Genomic DNA, 17940 nt, shown 5'->3' with positions numbered 1-17940 from the left:
TCTGTGTACCAACATGGCAGAGACACGATAAATAAGAATTTATTACAATAATACAAGATACAATAAAAAGATTTATTGTCAATGTACTAAAATTATGTCTCATATATATGAGAATATGTATGTCACCATGTATGTTTATTGTTGAGATTTATGCAGTGACTTGCAAACCTCAAGGCACTTTTACAAAGTCATGAACCATATAAACTAAATGCTGTAAATGGATCATTTCATTTCATACTCCATTGAAATGCAAATCCCCCAGGGGACAGAGCTGCATGTTGAGCCATAAACATGAGCAAGTTCTTTTTTTTTTTTTCTTTTGACGACTTATATATATATTCATTCTCCAAATGCCACAGTTGGAGTTGGGGGGATCTGACATACCACAGCAGGATATAAACTATCATCTCTCTATTCACTGGTTAGTTTGCTCATCTGAGTACAGAAGAGGCAAAAGAAGCCTTCTAAACTTGCCCATAAATTAAAGAAAGTTAGATGATCTAAGCAGGATTCAGGTTCCATGTGAATGCAGACATTGGGTAATTGCATTTGATTTGCTTAGCTATTTGAGTGAGATTTCTCTTGTGGGAACACATGCCCTTCATTCTTCCTTGGTCATCTCCTGTCACTCATGACTCTTCAAGATGGATAAGTTCAGACTAAATCAATTATCCATTTGATTTGGCATTTATTTGGAAGGCTACCTCTCAAGTCACAAGGTTTGTTCAGTGTACGGTGGACAAGATCCAATTACCCAAGACATTTTAAATCACTTGCAGAATTGCCTTAAATTAGAATATGATTCAGGATTTATTTGGTAACTTGCAAACCCCAAGGCAGCTTTTGCATAATGAAAAGCAATGGATATGCCATTGGGGGTGGGGGATGGGCTATAGCCAAAGTTCTTTCTTCCACAAGTTAGCTCTGGAAGGAATGAGTGCCTGGGCTTCACATCCCTCTTCTCCAAAATATGGGTGACATTTTTTGTCCAGTCTACTTCACATAATAATTGTAAGGACTTGGGGAAAAAAGTGATTTAAAAAAAAAGACTTGAGAATAATAAATTTTATACATATGTAAATATGGATGATAAAGAAGAAGAGTATTGTGACACTCTGAATCAGAATTAGCCTTATCACACTAGAAAAGACTCTTGGGTCTATTAGTCAAACTACTAAAATTAATTTTTAAAAGTACCTATTACATGCCAGATCCTAATGAGAGCTGAAAATACAGTGATGGAGAACATAGACAGGGTCTCTGCTTTCTTGTACAATTAGTGATTGAAGTACAGGTGAGATAAGCACTCTCCAGAAACAGCCCAGGTTCTAAGAGAGCTGAGATAACTCTCATCTCACCTGCTTAGGGGACTAGGAAAAGCTTTCTGCGCGAGATCTGAAGCTGAGATCTGAAGGATACACAGGACTTGAAAGGGTGTAGAGAGAGCACCGTGGGCTGAGAACACAGCATCTGTCTGTTACAGACAAGGCCAGGGGAAGTGAAGCTGGCCATAGAAAGTTGAGGACAGAGGGGCGTCTGGGTGGCTCAGTCGGTTGAGCATCTGCCTTCGGCTCAGGTCGTGATCCCAGGGCCCTGGGATTGAGCCCCACATTGGGCTCCCTGCTGAGCAGGGAGCCTGCTTCTCCCTCTGCCTCTGCCTGCTGCTCCCCCTGCTTGTGCTCTCTCTCTCTGTCAAATAAATAAAAATCTTAAAAAAAAAAAATGTCAAGCACAGAAAGGCACACACTGAGGCTGGTGAGGTGTGTAAGGACTAGTTAGTTCAGCTAGAGCCCAGCAGGCCATGTTAAGAATTTTAAATTTTATTCATGAATTTAGAAGAACTCATTATTTTAGTAAACTTGACAATGAAACCTTTTTATAATTGAATTTCTTTGTCTTGTTGTGTACACATCTACTTGCTACGTAGCAGTCTGTGTGTCTTTGGGGAATAAGAATATATTGATCCTAACCTAAAATCTATTATAGAGTTTTCAAATTCTTTTTAGCATAGACACTTTATTTAAATGAAATCTCACTACGAAATATAAATATGACCCCTTAGCCTAACATGAGTAGAACTAAAACTTTATAGACTAAGACAAAATAGAACCCAATTCAGGTACGGAAAGATAAGGCAGTTTTCACAAAGACAGTCAATTCCATCTATTCTGCACGAGATAAAGTCTCAGGTATGAAGCCAAACACAGCCTATTATACAGTATATGTATCCCAAATCTTTGGCCTTCTCATCACTACCTTATTCCACCCATGTGTCTAATTCACTATCTGTCATTATCTCGGTCTTTGAATCTTCCAAACATTAGTCTTTCAAATTATGCTCTGGGAACCTTCAGGGATCCTTAGCAACTTTTAAATCGTTTTTAATACTGCTAATATTTATTTATACTGTTTTATTCTCTCATTTATTTGTCTCTACACCAGACTGTGCCCTTGGAGAACAGGGCTATATTTAGCTCATCATCATATCCCTAGTGCTTAGCACAGCATGTAGAAAATTATTAAATAATCACTAAATGAGTACTATTCTTAGTGTGCTGTTTTCTAGACTTCCTCTTGACATGAATTAATTATTTGGTCATAGTTTTCAAAAATCTTTGGTAAACTCATTACCTTAATATATCTTAGTCTCAGTTTTCAAATCTGTAAATTGATGGGCTGTGATAAGAATCAAATTAGAACTTATACATATATATGTATTATATATATACATTATGTGCTTTAAAAAAACTAGAGGGGCGCCTGGGTGGCTCAGTCAGTTAAGTTTCGAACTACTGATTTTGCCTCAGGTCATGATATTGGAGTTGTGAGATCGAGACCCATGGTGGGCTCCATGCTCAGCAGGGAGTCTGCTTGAGATTCTCTCCCCTCTCCCTCTGTGCCTCCCCCTACTCTCTCTCTCTCTCTCAAGCAAAGAAAGAAATCTTTAAAAAAAAAAAAAAAGAATCAAATTAGAGGGTAAAGTACCTGGTAAACTCTAAAGCTCCATACATTATTATTACCAAAAATATCCACCTCTGTGTATTTTATAAAAATATCATACTGATAAGTTCTTTTTTTAGAGAGAGGGAGGGAGGAAGGGCCAAAGGAGAGAGAGAAAGAGTCTCAAGCAGGTTCCACACCCACTGGGGAGCCTGATGCAGGGCTTGATCTCACAACCCTAAGATCATGACCTGAGCTGCAATCAAGAGTTGGACGCTTAACCAACTGAGCCACCCAGGCGCCCCTGTACTGATAAGTTCTTACAGGGAGAGGTAAGAGGTCTCCAGGGTCTTATACGCAGACAAGGTAGTCTGTAGACCACAAAAGTTGGTTGAGCACTTTCAGTGTATCTAAGGTCTTAATGTGGAGCCTTCAAACTTATTTTTAGCCACAGATACTTTGTTAAAATAAAATCTTAGAAATATAAATAAATAAAATGTTTCAAAGTAGATCTGCACTGATTACAGGTAGAGAGCAGTGAAGAAGGGGTGAGGTTTGCAGAGGTCGGGCACCTGGGTGGCTCAGTCGTTAAGCGTCTGCCTTTGGCTCGGGTCATGACCCAGGGGTCCTGGGATCGAGTCCCGCATCGGGCTCCCTGCTCTGCGGGCAGCCTGCTTCTCCCTCTCCCACTCCCCCTGCTTGTGTTCCTGCTCTCGCTGTCTCTCTCTCTCGTCAAATAAATAAATAAATAAAATCTTAAAAAAAAAAAAAAAAAGAACTAGGCTCCCTGAAGTTGTTAAATACTGAAAAACTATTTAGCATCTTGGTGATAAATGTGCAATATAGAAGAACACAATTCTAACATTTGCTGTTTGTAAACTCTGGAGCAGCTGAAGCGACCAACCTATATTTGCTTATCCAGTTACTATCTACTTTTCACACTAATGGAAGTATATAGCTAGATGGGTTAAATATCAAAATTACTAGGTATGGATGGAGACACACTCAAATCTGTTCTGTCTTATTTTTCACCTTTGTTTCTAAGTTAGATTTCTTCCAAAAAGTTTCAGTTCAAAGACTCTCAATGAGTAAAGTTCATGTCCAGTCTAACATGGAGTCATCTTCCTCAGGCACAAGGTTCAGAAAAGAAGAAGGACCAAAGTTTGAGTCCAAAGTTTGGCTTCACTAGGTTTGTGTACACTTAGCCAAAGTTAGAGAGCTAATTCAGGATTCTGACTGGTAGGATGGAAATTGTTGGAACCAAAGCTATATTGGAGAACTCCTTATTCATACCTGATACCAGGATTTCAGCCACTAGCAAATGCTGAGATTCTGTAATGTTATCTTCAAATCCTCTCTTCCTGGATAAGACATCCAATGGCATTACTTGATCTGCTTCACTACCTAGTGAAGGGCAGAAGTTACAGTTACTGTACATTTTATGATCAAGAAAGTTTGATTTAATTTATATTTATGGCTGTTTTCTGGTTGTAAGTTTAGACTTACTCTTACAGTAAGAGCATTCGGGGAAACTAGCAGCGTCCTGATGACTTAGAAAATCTTGCCTGCTACACCATACCCTCCAGGCATCACTCACTAGCCTCTTTTTTCATTGAACATAATTTTTACTTGAAAGGCTGACTGACAAGGGATGTTATTAACACTTGGAAATTTGGCAAGCGTTTTCTCAAAAATGAGGCGAGTCTGTCGTTTCAAGAAAAAGAATTGAGAGTACTTATTGCCAATGATAAAATTTCAGCTTTCAAGTGAAAAGTAGAATTCTGAAAAATTTTCTCCACTACCCTGAGCTTGATGAAAATCCCAAAACTCAAAGACCTGTCTAATGAGTTTAATGGTAACAATTAATGAATGTGATTTATAAGTGTGTGTGACGCTTGGAAGATATGCACAACTCGGCCAATCCGTATTTTCAAATGACCAACATAATGCCACAAAATCATGCATTGGTAAAAAAAAAAAAGCCACTCAAAGTACAAAACAAGACCACTGCATTCTAACGTAGCGGTTACAAAACGTTTATTGATATGGCTTCAGATTCCACACTGCAACTATGTTTTAAGAATGACCTGTCCAGTTCTGCCATAGTATCAAAAGAAGATACACAAAAAAGTCATCTGAAAAGGCTATTAAATGATCAATCCTCTCTTTTCCAAATCCATGTCTATGTGAGGTCAGATTTTCTTCGTAGGCGTCAACCAAAACAACACAGCAACAGATTTAACATAGAAGCAGATATGAGAATCCAGCTGCCCTATATTAAGCCAGACATTAGGATATAAATGCAAAACAGTGCCCTTATGCACACTATATATTTTTGTTTTAGAAAATAGTTATTTCATTTATTTCCCTAAAAGTATGTTCTGCTTATACATATTGGAATATTATTGTAAGTTTAATAGATACATTTTTTAAACTTTTAGTTTTAATTTCTAATATTATAAATATTGATAGATATAACACACTTTAGCAAAAGCTCTTTGGGGTTTTCAGTTATGTTTAGGAGTGAAAAGGGGTCCTTGGGTGACACCTGGTGTCTGACTCTTGATTTTGGCTCAGGTCATGATCTCAGGGTTGTGGCCCCGAGCCCCAGTGTCAGGCTCTGTGCTCAGTGGAGAGGCGCACTCTCTCTCTCTCTCTCTAAGATAAATAAATAAATCTATTAAAACAAGAGTGTAAAGGAGTCCTAAAACCAAAAATATTGAGAACTCTTTTTCTAAAGCAGCAATCAATAGAAAATTCTGAAAATCCAAAATCACCAATTCTGGTCCATGGATAATCAACCCATTGTTTGCTGCTAATCTATCACCTAACTTACACCATGCCTACTAGATAAACGAATTAAAAAAAATCTTTAATAACATTTAAATTCTCTTTGGTATGAAGATATCAAGAGATGAATCCAACGACTCCCTCATTGCTTGCATGCATATTCAAGGGAAGCAAATCAGCACTAATGGTTACACAACACATTTGATTTCTTCTTCCCTACTACTGGTTACACAACACATTTGATTTCTTCTTCCTTCCTCTTCCTCAAAGTCATATTTAGTTTTTTAAACATAGAAGGATCATAAGCCTTCTCAGGCTACATTCCCTACAGTTGTTATTTACTATAAAGGATTTGTGTTTCATATTAAGACCAGTTATGTAGTAGAAGGATTATATATGACTACACTAATATCGAGGCCATAAAATGCCTAAACAAAATGTCTCTGAACATTATCCAGGGTGGTAAAATGCTGGCATATTTTTTCCAAGTTTGGGCCACTCCACTGTAAATGGGGGGCTGGGGGACTGGAACTCAACATTTTAGATATTATCTTTTGTTTGTTAATTTTATAACTAGAGGAGGTCAATTGAATTTAGTCTTTAATAAGGAGCCCAAACTCATCAGAGGAGAAAGACAAACAAAATAAAAATACTTGGCATCCCTAAAAGCAGGGAAGCTTTTGTGGGGGGGCAGTGGTGCACAGGGAGAGAGAGAATCTTTAAGCAGGCTCCACGTCCAGCACAGAGCCCGGTGCAGGGCTCGATCTCACAACGCTGGGATCATGACCTGAGCTGAAACCAAGAGTCAGACGCTTAACTGACTGAGCCACCCAAGTGCCCCGAAGCAGAGAAGCTTTTAATAATACAAAATATTAAACATCAGCAAAAGCATAGAGATTGATGTAGAACTATATTCTTGAGCCAAAATAAGATACTTTAGCCATATAATTTATCATCTTACCTGCCAGTATCTGATGGCCATTCAGAACCAGACACGCTTTCCCATCTGGGGCTTTCACAAAACCTTCACGACACAAACACTGAGCAGTTCCAAACCTCTCTTGGCAAATATGTTCACAGCCTCCATTTTGATGTAAGCAGGGCTGCGCTCCTTGTGGGGGAAAAAGGTACATTCACAGATGGGCTTGGAGATCAAAAAAGTGACATTGATACAAATCACAGCGTACAGCTTTTGAGGGGAGAAACTCAGCATATCTAAATGGAGCCTATATCAAGAGCTATTTCAGAAGAGTTCCTCACGGAGCCGGTTCTAAGATCAGCTCAGAATGTTATTACCTCGTGTGTATTTATTGACTATAGCCAGTACTTTTGTTCAAGAAGCTCTTCAGGCAGATGTGATCCCTATTTCCTGACTCATAATCTAGTCAAACTGACAAAGGGCAATTCAGAAGGAAGTTATTATAGGACACTGAATGATGCTCACTCACTCGCACTCTGGGGGATAGGGGGAGGTTTAGGGAAAGGCCCCAGGAGAGATAGAAGCTTCTACTGCAGGTGTCTAAATCGCCCCCATCCCTCATCCTCACCCTCAATGACTTTAACCCAAGACTCCTTGAAAAGGAACAATTTAAGTAGAAGCTGGTCAGGAGAAGTCAACATGAGAATGGAGAGATAAAGCCCAAATTCACTATCAGATTGTCTCAATTTAACCCCAATCCAAATCTCAGGAAATCTTAACATCTACCCAAATTAGTGAGAATTGCAATACCCCCTCCTCCTCTCCTATCAATTAAAATAGTTACAGATGCCAGCCAAAGAAACACTGTGTGACATGTCCAGTGTACCTGGTTTTGCCAATGGATGAACTACAACCAGTGATGAAGGCTTCAGCATGCTGCCTCGGAGACGTACCCGATTTTTGCCAGTCCTCTTGTTCACCCTTATTACTGATGGCATTGTCCAATCCGAGAACCACACATGATCCTCAAACACAGCCACAGCAAATGGGTGCCCTGGAAGCAGTTTAAATCCATTACATACATCTTGTCTTTGCCATGAATATTTTTAAAACAACAAGGCTTACAACATGCTCACACGATTCCCACACTAAAGCATTCTTTTAACAGAGCTGCTAAGCCAGATGCATGCCCCTACTTTTGCCTGCCGCAAGGAGGACCCACATGATGAGGGAACCTCCTCTTAGAATGGGAGCCGCAGGGTATGAGGTCCTCACAGTGTCACACAGCATTTGGGGAGTGGGAGACTGTGGGCTGACTGACAGAGTATCAAGAAGGAGGAGGCCAGGGCGGCAATGTTTCTGTGTTTGGTGATTCTGTCACTATAGACTAAACTTCAGCGCGTTCTTTTACCTCTCTTTGCATTAAGTTCCTTGTCTTCTGAGTGGCAACCGTAAGTACTAGACTAAATTCACAGGTCGTTGTAAGGATCTTTAACAATTTGAAGTAACTGAATAGCAGTCTCCTTCAGTTCCCATCTCCAGCGACACATTTCCCTGCATCGGACCCCCACGTGCTTATCTCTCCTGTTACCTAGTATTAGTGCGTTGGCCTGTACTCCTGGTCTCATTCTTCCTGCCTTCTCTTGCACCTTGATCTGTCATTCACCCCTTTCTTTTACATCTTCACTCTCTTCACTCTACTAGCTGCCTTCCCTTAGCTGATTAATATCCTCATCTCCCAGGCCCCTCTAGCTTCCTCTTGTCTTTTTCCTTCCCTTATTAGCCAAGCCGTTTAAAAGTCATTTATTACCTACTGCCTCCATTTTCATGGCTCCTATCAACCCGTAAGTGGGCTCCTCTGACCCCACCTCCCCTAACCCACCTCTCCACACCCCTGCACCTGCCCTGATAAGATATTCAAGTATTTATAGCAAGCAGGGAAATGCTGGAATACACTATCTCAAGGGGTTAGAGGCTAAAGCTAGGGAGCCCCAAATTTGGAAGCTTTAATCATGTCCAGGCACATTTCCCAGGCCAGTCTCTTTGCAAATGAGCAATGGATTTGGTGGATTAGAATGACTATCTCCCTCTTCTGGCAGCAAACTCAAATGACTTGTTCTGGTGACAACGAGTCTCCATCCATCATTATTGACCAGGGCCATTAAAATGCATTTTAGTCTCTAGCCTTTTGTTCCTAGTTAAAGCCATAAACGCAGCAAGGAAATTTTTTTTATATAGCTATGAGGTTTTGTTGTTGTTGTTGTTGTTATGGCAAAAAAACATCTAATGTATCATCTTAACCGTAGTGTACATTTTAGTAGTGTTAAGTACATTCACTTTGTCATACAGCCAATTTCCAGAACTTTTTTGTCTTGCAAAACTGAAACTCTAATATCCATTAAACCACAACTTCCCATTTCCCACCCCTTTTAGTCACTGGCAAACATCATTCTACTTTTTCTATGAATGTGACTATTCTAGATACTTCAAGTAGATAGAATCATATGGTATTTGTCTTTTGTGACTGGCTTATTTCACTCACCATAATGTCCCTAGGGTTCACCCATGTTGTAGCATGTGTCAGAATTAGCTATGTTTTCTTTTAATCTTTAAAAAAATATTTTTCTTATTTTTAATATTGAGAATTAGCTATAGTTTTTCAACAAATACCTCACACTAGACATAATCTTCCTTATTTTTTTTAAATAGGAGAGCCACAGCTGAATGTTAAATGAAGAATGAATTCCTTCAGGGGCACCTGGGTGGCTCAGTCAGTTGTGTACCCAACTCTCGATTTCAGTTTAAGCCATGATCTCAGAGTCATGAGATAGAGCCCTGTGTCGGGCTCCACACGGAGCCTGAAGCCTGCTTAAAATTCTCTCTCTCCCTCTGCCCTCTGCCCGAGCCTACCATGCAAGCTGTCTCTCAACAAAAAAAAAAAAAAGAAGAAAGAAATGAATGAATGAATGAATCCTTCAATCTTTACATTGAAAATCCTGAGTGAGCAGCTGAGAAGCCACCTCTATATGCCAGTAGATGGCACTGTAATGATGGAAATGGTCACTTAGATCTTCTAACAAATATCTGATAATGTTTTTTTTAATTTAAATTCAGTTAATTAACATATAATGTATTATTTGTTTCAGGGGTACAGGTCTGTGATTCATCAGCCTTATATAATACCCAGTGCTCATTACAACACATACCCTCCCCAAAGTCCATCGATAATGGCTTTTAATAGGAAGTTGTATTAGTCACAGATTACGGCAGCACAGAAATTATTCACAAAGTATCTGTTATGCTTTTTGGTTTGGCATATGGTATCTTTACATTCTGGTTAGGAATTTTCAAATCCCTTTATGCCTTCATATATCAAAGCTATAATTTTCCATTTATTTGGGTGATGTATTTTTTTAATAACATACGCCCCTACCCCCAGACCCCATGACCTCACAGGAACCATTTTTGTTTTACTCTCTACTGTATCTCCATTTCCCAAGATGATTCAATAAATATCTGTTAAGTGCATGGATGAATAAAGTCTATGATCTTACATAAGCTTATGATTTATTGTAAAGTATACCTTTAATTTTTAAGGAATCTTAGAAGTATATAGAATTTTCAATTATACTTACGACCTATTTAATGTATAATACAAATCTAGAAATTCATCTCCTCTTAAACCAAAAAGAATGGACAAAATAAATATACAGATTATTAATCTGCTTCTTCGTAAAAGAGATAGACCAGACTTTTTGCATCTTCTCAAACCAGCCAGTTTCTGAATCCCTGAAGCATCTTCAATATCTCTCTGACTCTCATTTTGTTATTCAATCTACTACCAAATCCTCTAAGTGTTTCATTCACAGTGATTTTTTTTTTTAATACTCTAATCCTCCATTCCACTTTGAAATGGCAATGTTCTATCTCAGGCCTTCATCGACTGTTGACTGGACAACTGCTGTAGCCTCCCGACTAATTTCCTTCTCTCCAGATTTCAACCCAACCCTTATATTGCTACCTAAGTGGTTATAGTGAGGTGCCAGTCTTATCATATACATTTACTGCTCAAGAAAATGCGATGGCTTCTGGTACATTCAGTATTTCTCTCTCTCTCTCTTTTTTTTAAAAGATTTATTTATTTATGAGAGAGGCAGTAACCGCTCATGGGAGTGGAGGGAAGGACAGAGGGGCAGTAGACTTCCCACCAAGCAGGGAGCCCCACACGGGGCTCAATCTCTTTACCTGGAGATATGACCTGAGCTGAAACCAAGAGGTACACGCTTAACCAACTGAGCTACCAAGGCCTCCCCAGTATTTCTCTTTTAACATTTAGCATAGACTACAGCATTTTAAATATATTTATGAACATACATGACACCCCATGAAAAATCTGAAAATAAGAAATAAAACTATATGTGTTAATCTTTGCATATGAATGGGTATTCATTAATAGCTAAAAGTGATACTATCACAGTTGTACAAATGACATTGTCTAAAACATAACAAATGACAACTGAATCAAGTTCTTATTCCTAAAAAGGTCTTAAAACTTTTAATATTTTCATTCTGATTTTGAGAAATCTTAGCAAAGAGAAATGATTATATCTCACTGTGTTTCATCCAGTATTCCAATGTGAAGTTAATCTTTGTAGCTCAGAAATCCCCAAAGAAGTCTGTCAGTCTGTTTGTCTCCATCCCTCTCTCACCATATGGCTGAGGGAACGGGGTGTCTGCAGGTGAGTGAGTGAGTGTGTGTGTGTGTGTGTGTAAACACATTTTGTATTTAACACTTGTCAACACTCAGGTCAAGAAGAAGAAATCACCCATCCCAAAGCCTCACCTACATCGTTCTGGGCAAGTCTTTGGCGTTTTGAACCATCCAGATTGGCCATTTCGATCACAGACAGCTTGGCATCACACCAATACAATTTGTCAGTAAAATAATCAATCGTTATTCCACTGGGCCAGACCAGATCAGAACTAGCTATAACCAGTCGGCCAATGCCTTGAAGGGAAGAACTTTCAATTCGTGGATTAATCCCCATATCAGTCCAGAATAATCTCCTTTAATCAAGAAAGCATACAACAAATAAAATTTGCATGAAAAAATTCTTCCATTCTTTCATCACTGAAAATGTCAGTGTAAATCACTTTAGAATAAACTGAAGTGGTACGCCAAGCAATATAGAAAGTATAGCAGTATACATTGGACAAATAATTCTCAATAGCAAAAATTATCTTTTCTACGTAGAGCATCTTGGACAAGAAATGCTGAACTAAGGCTCAGACCATTGGATAAAGAAGAAATTATTAGTTTGAAAAGTTGTACTATATTACTAATTGAAAATGTGTTCAAGAGCATACTCTTAAATTAGTGTTTCATGCTGCAAAAGGCAATAAAGTCTTATTAGCCTGTCCTTCTGTTATGCATTTATAAAACTCACTATATATGTAAAATTACAACATAAAGGAAATTGAATATTTATCTGTTATCTAGTTTTATACAATGTACTCAGTCAACTTGGTCAATTTTAAGTTCCATAAATTGGATGCCGAGGCACATTTTTTTGAGGTCAATATGGTTCATTATCTTTTATACTGGTTTGTTTAGAGATGGTTACATTCTCACTTTTTTAATCACGTGGCTGGCTCCAAATCAATTACCAACTACTGACAGTATATTATTTCCCATAGACCATCATAAAATTCCCATTATAAATAAAATAGATGTTTTTAATCCTTGTTTTTTAACAACTAGGAAGGAATCCATTATTCTCCTTAATTCTCTAAACCTAAACTAACATTTGTCACCAATAAGTCACTAATTCACAATTAACAACATAGTCCTCTAATCTTTCATGATGTCTATCTCCACTTATCTAAATCTAGGAATGACCTATCATTTGAACTCATCTGATTTTTTTTCTAAGTAGAATTCATAAGCCATGCAATCCAAATACCATCCTTCTCTCAGAAAAGCAATAATGTAGATTTTTAAAGAAAATAGTTTCATGGGTTTGCATCTAATTGGTTAATGAATTACAGACCACTTCTTTTTTAAAAAATTAAATTGGCTTAAAAGGACGGTTATCTGAATAACAAAATTTTTCTATAAGAATAGAAAGTCAAAAGACATGAAAGGATGAGGAAGTCATGCTAGCTATATCATTTCTGAAAGTTTGAACCAATCTCATGGATTTTCTTGATTTCTTTTTTTTTAAGTCTGTGTGTGTGTGTGTGTGTGTGTGTGTTTAAGATTTTATTTATTTGACACAGACACAGCGAGAGAGGGAACGCAAGCAGGGGGAGTGGGTGAGGGAGAAGAGGCTTCCCGCGGAGCAGGGAGCCCAACGTGGGGCTCGATCCCAGGATCCTGGGACCATGACCCAAGCTAAAGGCAGATGCTTAACAACTGAGCCACCCCAGCGCCCCGATTTTCTTGATTTCTGATTCCACTGAACACCTGAGGTCTTAAGACAAATTTTGGACACTAGTATATCCAATATGAACTGCCTCATGACCTCTATAGGAAAGTGCCTTATTTTCACAAATACTTACTTGGCCATTGGATGGACAGCAATTCCTCGTGGCTGAGAGATGTCCTCCTTAATGATTATTTCACGATGTTTTCCATTTAAATCACTCCCTTCGATGAGAGATTTCCTAAGATGCATGTAATATAGAGGAGCTTGTTATATCAACTTCGCTTTTTAAAGAAACATACTCCTTTTGCCTGTTACTTACTGAAATGCAAAGATGAGCATTCTAAACTACCTCCATCACATGTGTACACATACATACACACACTCTCAACACAAGTAAGGGACATCATACCTACATGTGTACACACACACACATGTGTACACACACACACACACACACATCAGGACATACACCCACAAATTCTATTTTTTTTAAAGTCTTTTAATCAGCATCATAATATTTATTCCACCAAACTAAAATACACAGTGAAAGGATAAGGTAAGAGGGGACTGTGTCAGGGGCCTGACAGGGACAAAGCCAGGGGTGTGACCACCAACCCCTTTTCTTCACAACCTCCCAGCTCCTGCTGAACCCAGTGAAAGCCAGAGGGGAGGAGTTATCATTTTCATGGTCACAGATCACGGGAAGGAGAGAGAGCAGGCTTCGAAGGGCCACAGAGACAGCCAACACAAGGACAGCAGAGGGGAGGTTTCTGTTGACTTAATTTTCTTCCATATGATTCTAAGACAAATGGGAGTGCTGAAATATTATTTGCTAATCTTTACATTAAAAAAAATAGGGGCGCCTGGGTGGCTCAGTCGGTTAAGCGTCTGCCTTCGGCTCGGGTCACGATCCCGGGGTCCTGGGATGGAGCCCCGCATCGGGCTCCCTGCTCCGCGGGAAGCCTGCTTCTCCCTCTCCCTCCGCTGCTCCCCCTGCTTGTGTGCTCTCCCTCTCTCTCTCTCTCTCTCTGTCAAATAAATAAATAAATAAAATTAAAAAAAAAATAACCCTTTGGAATCTGGCAGAGGAGAAACTCCTCTTTTCCTGATTTTTCTACCATTTGTTAAACTGACCTTCATTGTCAAATAAGTATTTACTGAGCACCTCCTGTGTGTCAAGGATTGGCCTACGCGTTGGAGACAACAGGAAACAAAACCCTGTCTTTGTCCTTATAGAGCTTAGAGTTCAGCAGGAGAGGGACAGGGAATCATAGTCTCGAGAATGTAAAGAATGCAAGTGGCAGAGTCAGACAGATGCCTTATTCCAGCACGCCCTCATCCTGTGTACCAACCTGGGCTTCCGAGCAGCATCCAGGAACCGGCAGGACCGCAAGCTGAAGGGGTAAGAAGAACCTCCCCTCCCCACCCCGTGTTGTCGGCTCAGCCTGTTTCCCTACTCCAAACTAAGAAGTCTAATTATCTTTGATTCATTCAACCAACATCCGGAAAGGTCTATCCCTTGCTCTTGTGGGCAATGTCTGCATAAAACAGGCCTGCCCAGAAACAGAAGGCAGAACTATTCTCTCCTCCCTGTTCTACTAAACACTAAGGAGGTCTCTGGGTGGTTTATTCGAGTGTACTTTCTAGCCACCCAGTGGGGAAGGGGCTTCATATAGTCCTCCTCATAGTTTCTATGCAGGAGAGAGGCAAAGGCAAACTTGGCTGAGGGCCTGTGCTGATCTAGCACACTGCGCAAACTACCAATTCAGGGCGCTGGATAATTGGAAGCCATTTGTACAACAGAGCCACTTTTAAAAAATAATTCTATTCCCAGATGAAGTGATCGTCGGGAAGGTACTGCTGGGTGGAAGGTATTTTTGAACTCAATGTGTCAAATTCACTCAGTCACAACTGTCACTGAGCCTGTCCCTGGATGGGAGGGAAGGAATTCTGAGGCCACTTGCTTGTGACCAGGGGAGATAAAACTGTCAGTCCTGATCTCACTGTTACATCATCTCTAAATTCCTACTGTTTTGGCAGGAGTGAAATGATGAGAATCAAGATGGACATAAGCTCCTGACTCTGGATCTGTCTTACGCGGGATTGCTGGAATTTACTTTCACAGCTCTCTGAGGGGTTCACCCAATAATACACCTCTATTTGATTCAGCCAGAAAGCAATTCTCTAACTCCAGTGTGGGTAATGAGAAAGCAAGGCAAGCATGGACATTTGGGTGCCCACGAGTTCCAGCACGACCCTTGATCTAGTGGAGCATCTTTCCCTTTCTTTCCATGATCTAATTGGTCTCAATGCCACTGGGATGCTCCAAAACCCACCCTGTTTTCAGGGCAGCACTTGTCCATCCAGAACCCTAGAAGAGTGATTTATACCTACTGGTAGGTATAAATCATGAGCAAACATATATTTTCGCCCTCCTGATTCATTTTTTCTAGGCATTTGACTTTAAGAATCAGGCTTCCTTAATGCTAAATAATAGCATTGGCAGTGGAACGATCAGTTAGCTTCCTTCCTACAGTGTGATGTTAATCTGCATCTGTCTTTTCCTCAGCCAATATAAACTGTAAGCATCCACTTGGCTTCTTTTAATTGGCTAAAAGTTACCATATAATCTAATATCATGAGCTTGGAATCTCAGTTATTTAAATCCAATTTCTAGCTAATACTAAGGTTTTCAAGCTATAAACCTCTCATTTCCAGACAAATGAAAGGTTTTCTTTTAACAGCTGCCGTTAGAGGGAAGAGGACTTAGAGGGGCTTGTTATTACCGAAGTCAATGAACTCGGGAAGTTGAGGTCTGATTCTCCAGGACACGGAGGTGCGTGACTCTCTCCTGAGGGCATTGCCTTGCAGTAGGTACCATGGGGCCATTAATCAAACACTGAAAATTAAAGGTGCCATGCAAATGTGGGAAATACGAGAAGACCTGGCATCCTCGGAGAGGCCCGGAGCAGCTGACATCTGCTGTCCTGATCAACGTTTACCTTTCTGAGAACAGCCACGGACAAGCTCTGTTATTATGCACAGCTGACATTTTAAAACATCCTTTTAAGTAGGTTCAACACAGAGGAGGCTGTTATTATGATTTTTATCATTACTACAACTGAAATTCCAGATCTACTTCTTGCTGGCTGCTTGCCATTGGGAAAGGTACCTTACCTCTTTAATTCTCCATTTTTTCATCTTTAAATTGGGGATAAGAAAACTTAGCCTTTTGGGATTCATAGTGTCACGGATATAATGCTCTTTCAAAGTGTCTGATGCATTTCAGTTATGTAATAAATCAATATCCAAAGAATAAAGCAATAAAGGTATGTAAAGTAAACAAACAAAAATGAATGAGTGCATGAGGATGGACTCACCCTGGATATAAAAGTACCATATTATTGATAACTGTACAGCACACCAGTGGCACATGGGGCTCATTTTTAAAACCTTTTGTTTCCCATGGATTATCCAGACCAAAAGATTTTTCTGGGACACAGGAAACCTACCCCCAAGCATATAAACCTGTTCCCTGGGACTTCTCCTTCTGGGTTGGGACCGCTGACCTCATGGAGGTGAAATCCTAATTGATTCTATCTTCTTTTACTTTAACACAGTTGCACAGGTTGACTACCCTTACACTCTACGGCCTTACAAGAAAACATCCTAGAGAGCGAATTTCTAAGGCTATCTTGGGCCAGCTGTCTGTACTTTGTGGTTGGCTGCACCTCCTGGAAGCAAGGTGTGGGCTCTCAGTAGCGCACATGAGAGATGCAGCCACTTCCCTGCTCCACCTTCCTCCCACCGCCACCATTGCCGGGGCTTACACAAGCCCCACACACACCAAGCGCGGCTGTCCCCCTACAGCCCCTAGAGCAGTACGCCCAGAGGGCAGAAACATCATAGCTCCTCTCTAGTTCTGTTCTTTACCGCGTCAGGGCAAGTAGACCATCTCTCCAACCTCGTGAGGACTCGGCTCACAACTCCCACGTTCAGCCTTGCTCCCTCCTTCATGCTTATTCACAGGGAGACAGCATGTGCCTTCTAGTCTGTACAATGAGGGGTTTGGGCTAGTTGATTCCTGGAGCCTCTTCCAAAGCTCCCTCTGGGTGTGTACACCCTTCCATTGGCAATTATTTATGCGCCGCCTTCTTTGTACATCTCTTGTACTGATATGTAGAACAAGCTTTTATACTGCGTTTTCCTGGGTCCATGTGCCTTAGCTCCCTGGCTAACCTGTGAGCCGACTGCAAAGATGGACACTCCTCATGCTCCTTTGCACCTCCCACGTTACCCAGGATACGGCCTTATCCATAAGAGATGCTCAAAGGGTGCTCACTGATTGTATTCAGACAGGCTTTGCATTTCTCTGATTACCACAGCCTGAAGTGCAAAAACACATATTACTTTCTTGGTCCTCACAATTCTCCCTTGGATACAGATCCAGTCTTGGTGAAAGGAGGACCATCCTGCTTGGTAGTGTGGAGGGAATGGAAGGAATATGGACAACATTAGGGGCATCTTTCCTCCAGTCCCACCCAAGCGCCCAGCATTATTTTCTTGGGTTCAAAGTGGAGGATGAGGCCAGCGGTATCACCTATGCCACCACTCCCATCCCACGTGGCTTAAAAGAGAAGGAGGAGCCCTACCCTCTGTCCGTCCAGTAGAATTTACGGTCAATCCAATCAATGGCAAGACCTTCTGGCATATCTACTGCTTCCTCAGTAAGCCTTTCTCGCTGGGAACCATCCCTATTAGCTCTCTCTATCCACTTCAGGGTTGTATGGGCGAAGTATATCTACAAAAAAGAACATAGGCATTTCTATCTGATTTGTTTTTAAAAATTAATGTGGCATATAT

The 17940-nt window shown here is 40.3% G+C and overlaps 1 protein-coding gene across 1 annotated transcript in view; it reads right to left on the bottom strand.

The window, feature by feature from the left end:
- EGF (epidermal growth factor) overlaps nucleotides 1-17940 on the bottom strand; it is a 95597-nt gene that overhangs the window by 19567 nt on the left and 58090 nt on the right. The window contains 6 exon segments of the mRNA XM_025873628.2: nucleotides 4234-4344; nucleotides 6692-6841; nucleotides 7536-7703; nucleotides 11493-11716; nucleotides 13211-13315; nucleotides 17730-17878. Coding sequence (XP_025729413.1) covers nucleotides 4234-4344; nucleotides 6692-6841; nucleotides 7536-7703; nucleotides 11493-11716; nucleotides 13211-13315; nucleotides 17730-17878 — 907 coding nt within the window.

This window comes from Callorhinus ursinus, unplaced genomic scaffold (genome assembly GCF_003265705.2).
Source record: "Callorhinus ursinus isolate GAN/ISIS: 27379988/994484 unplaced genomic scaffold, GSC_fseal_2.0 scaffold4, whole genome shotgun sequence".
In the NCBI taxonomy this organism is placed as follows: Eukaryota; Metazoa; Chordata; class Mammalia; order Carnivora; family Otariidae; genus Callorhinus; species Callorhinus ursinus.
Note: the sequence above shows the minus strand (reverse complement) of the source record. Positions and strands in the feature narration are given on the sequence as shown.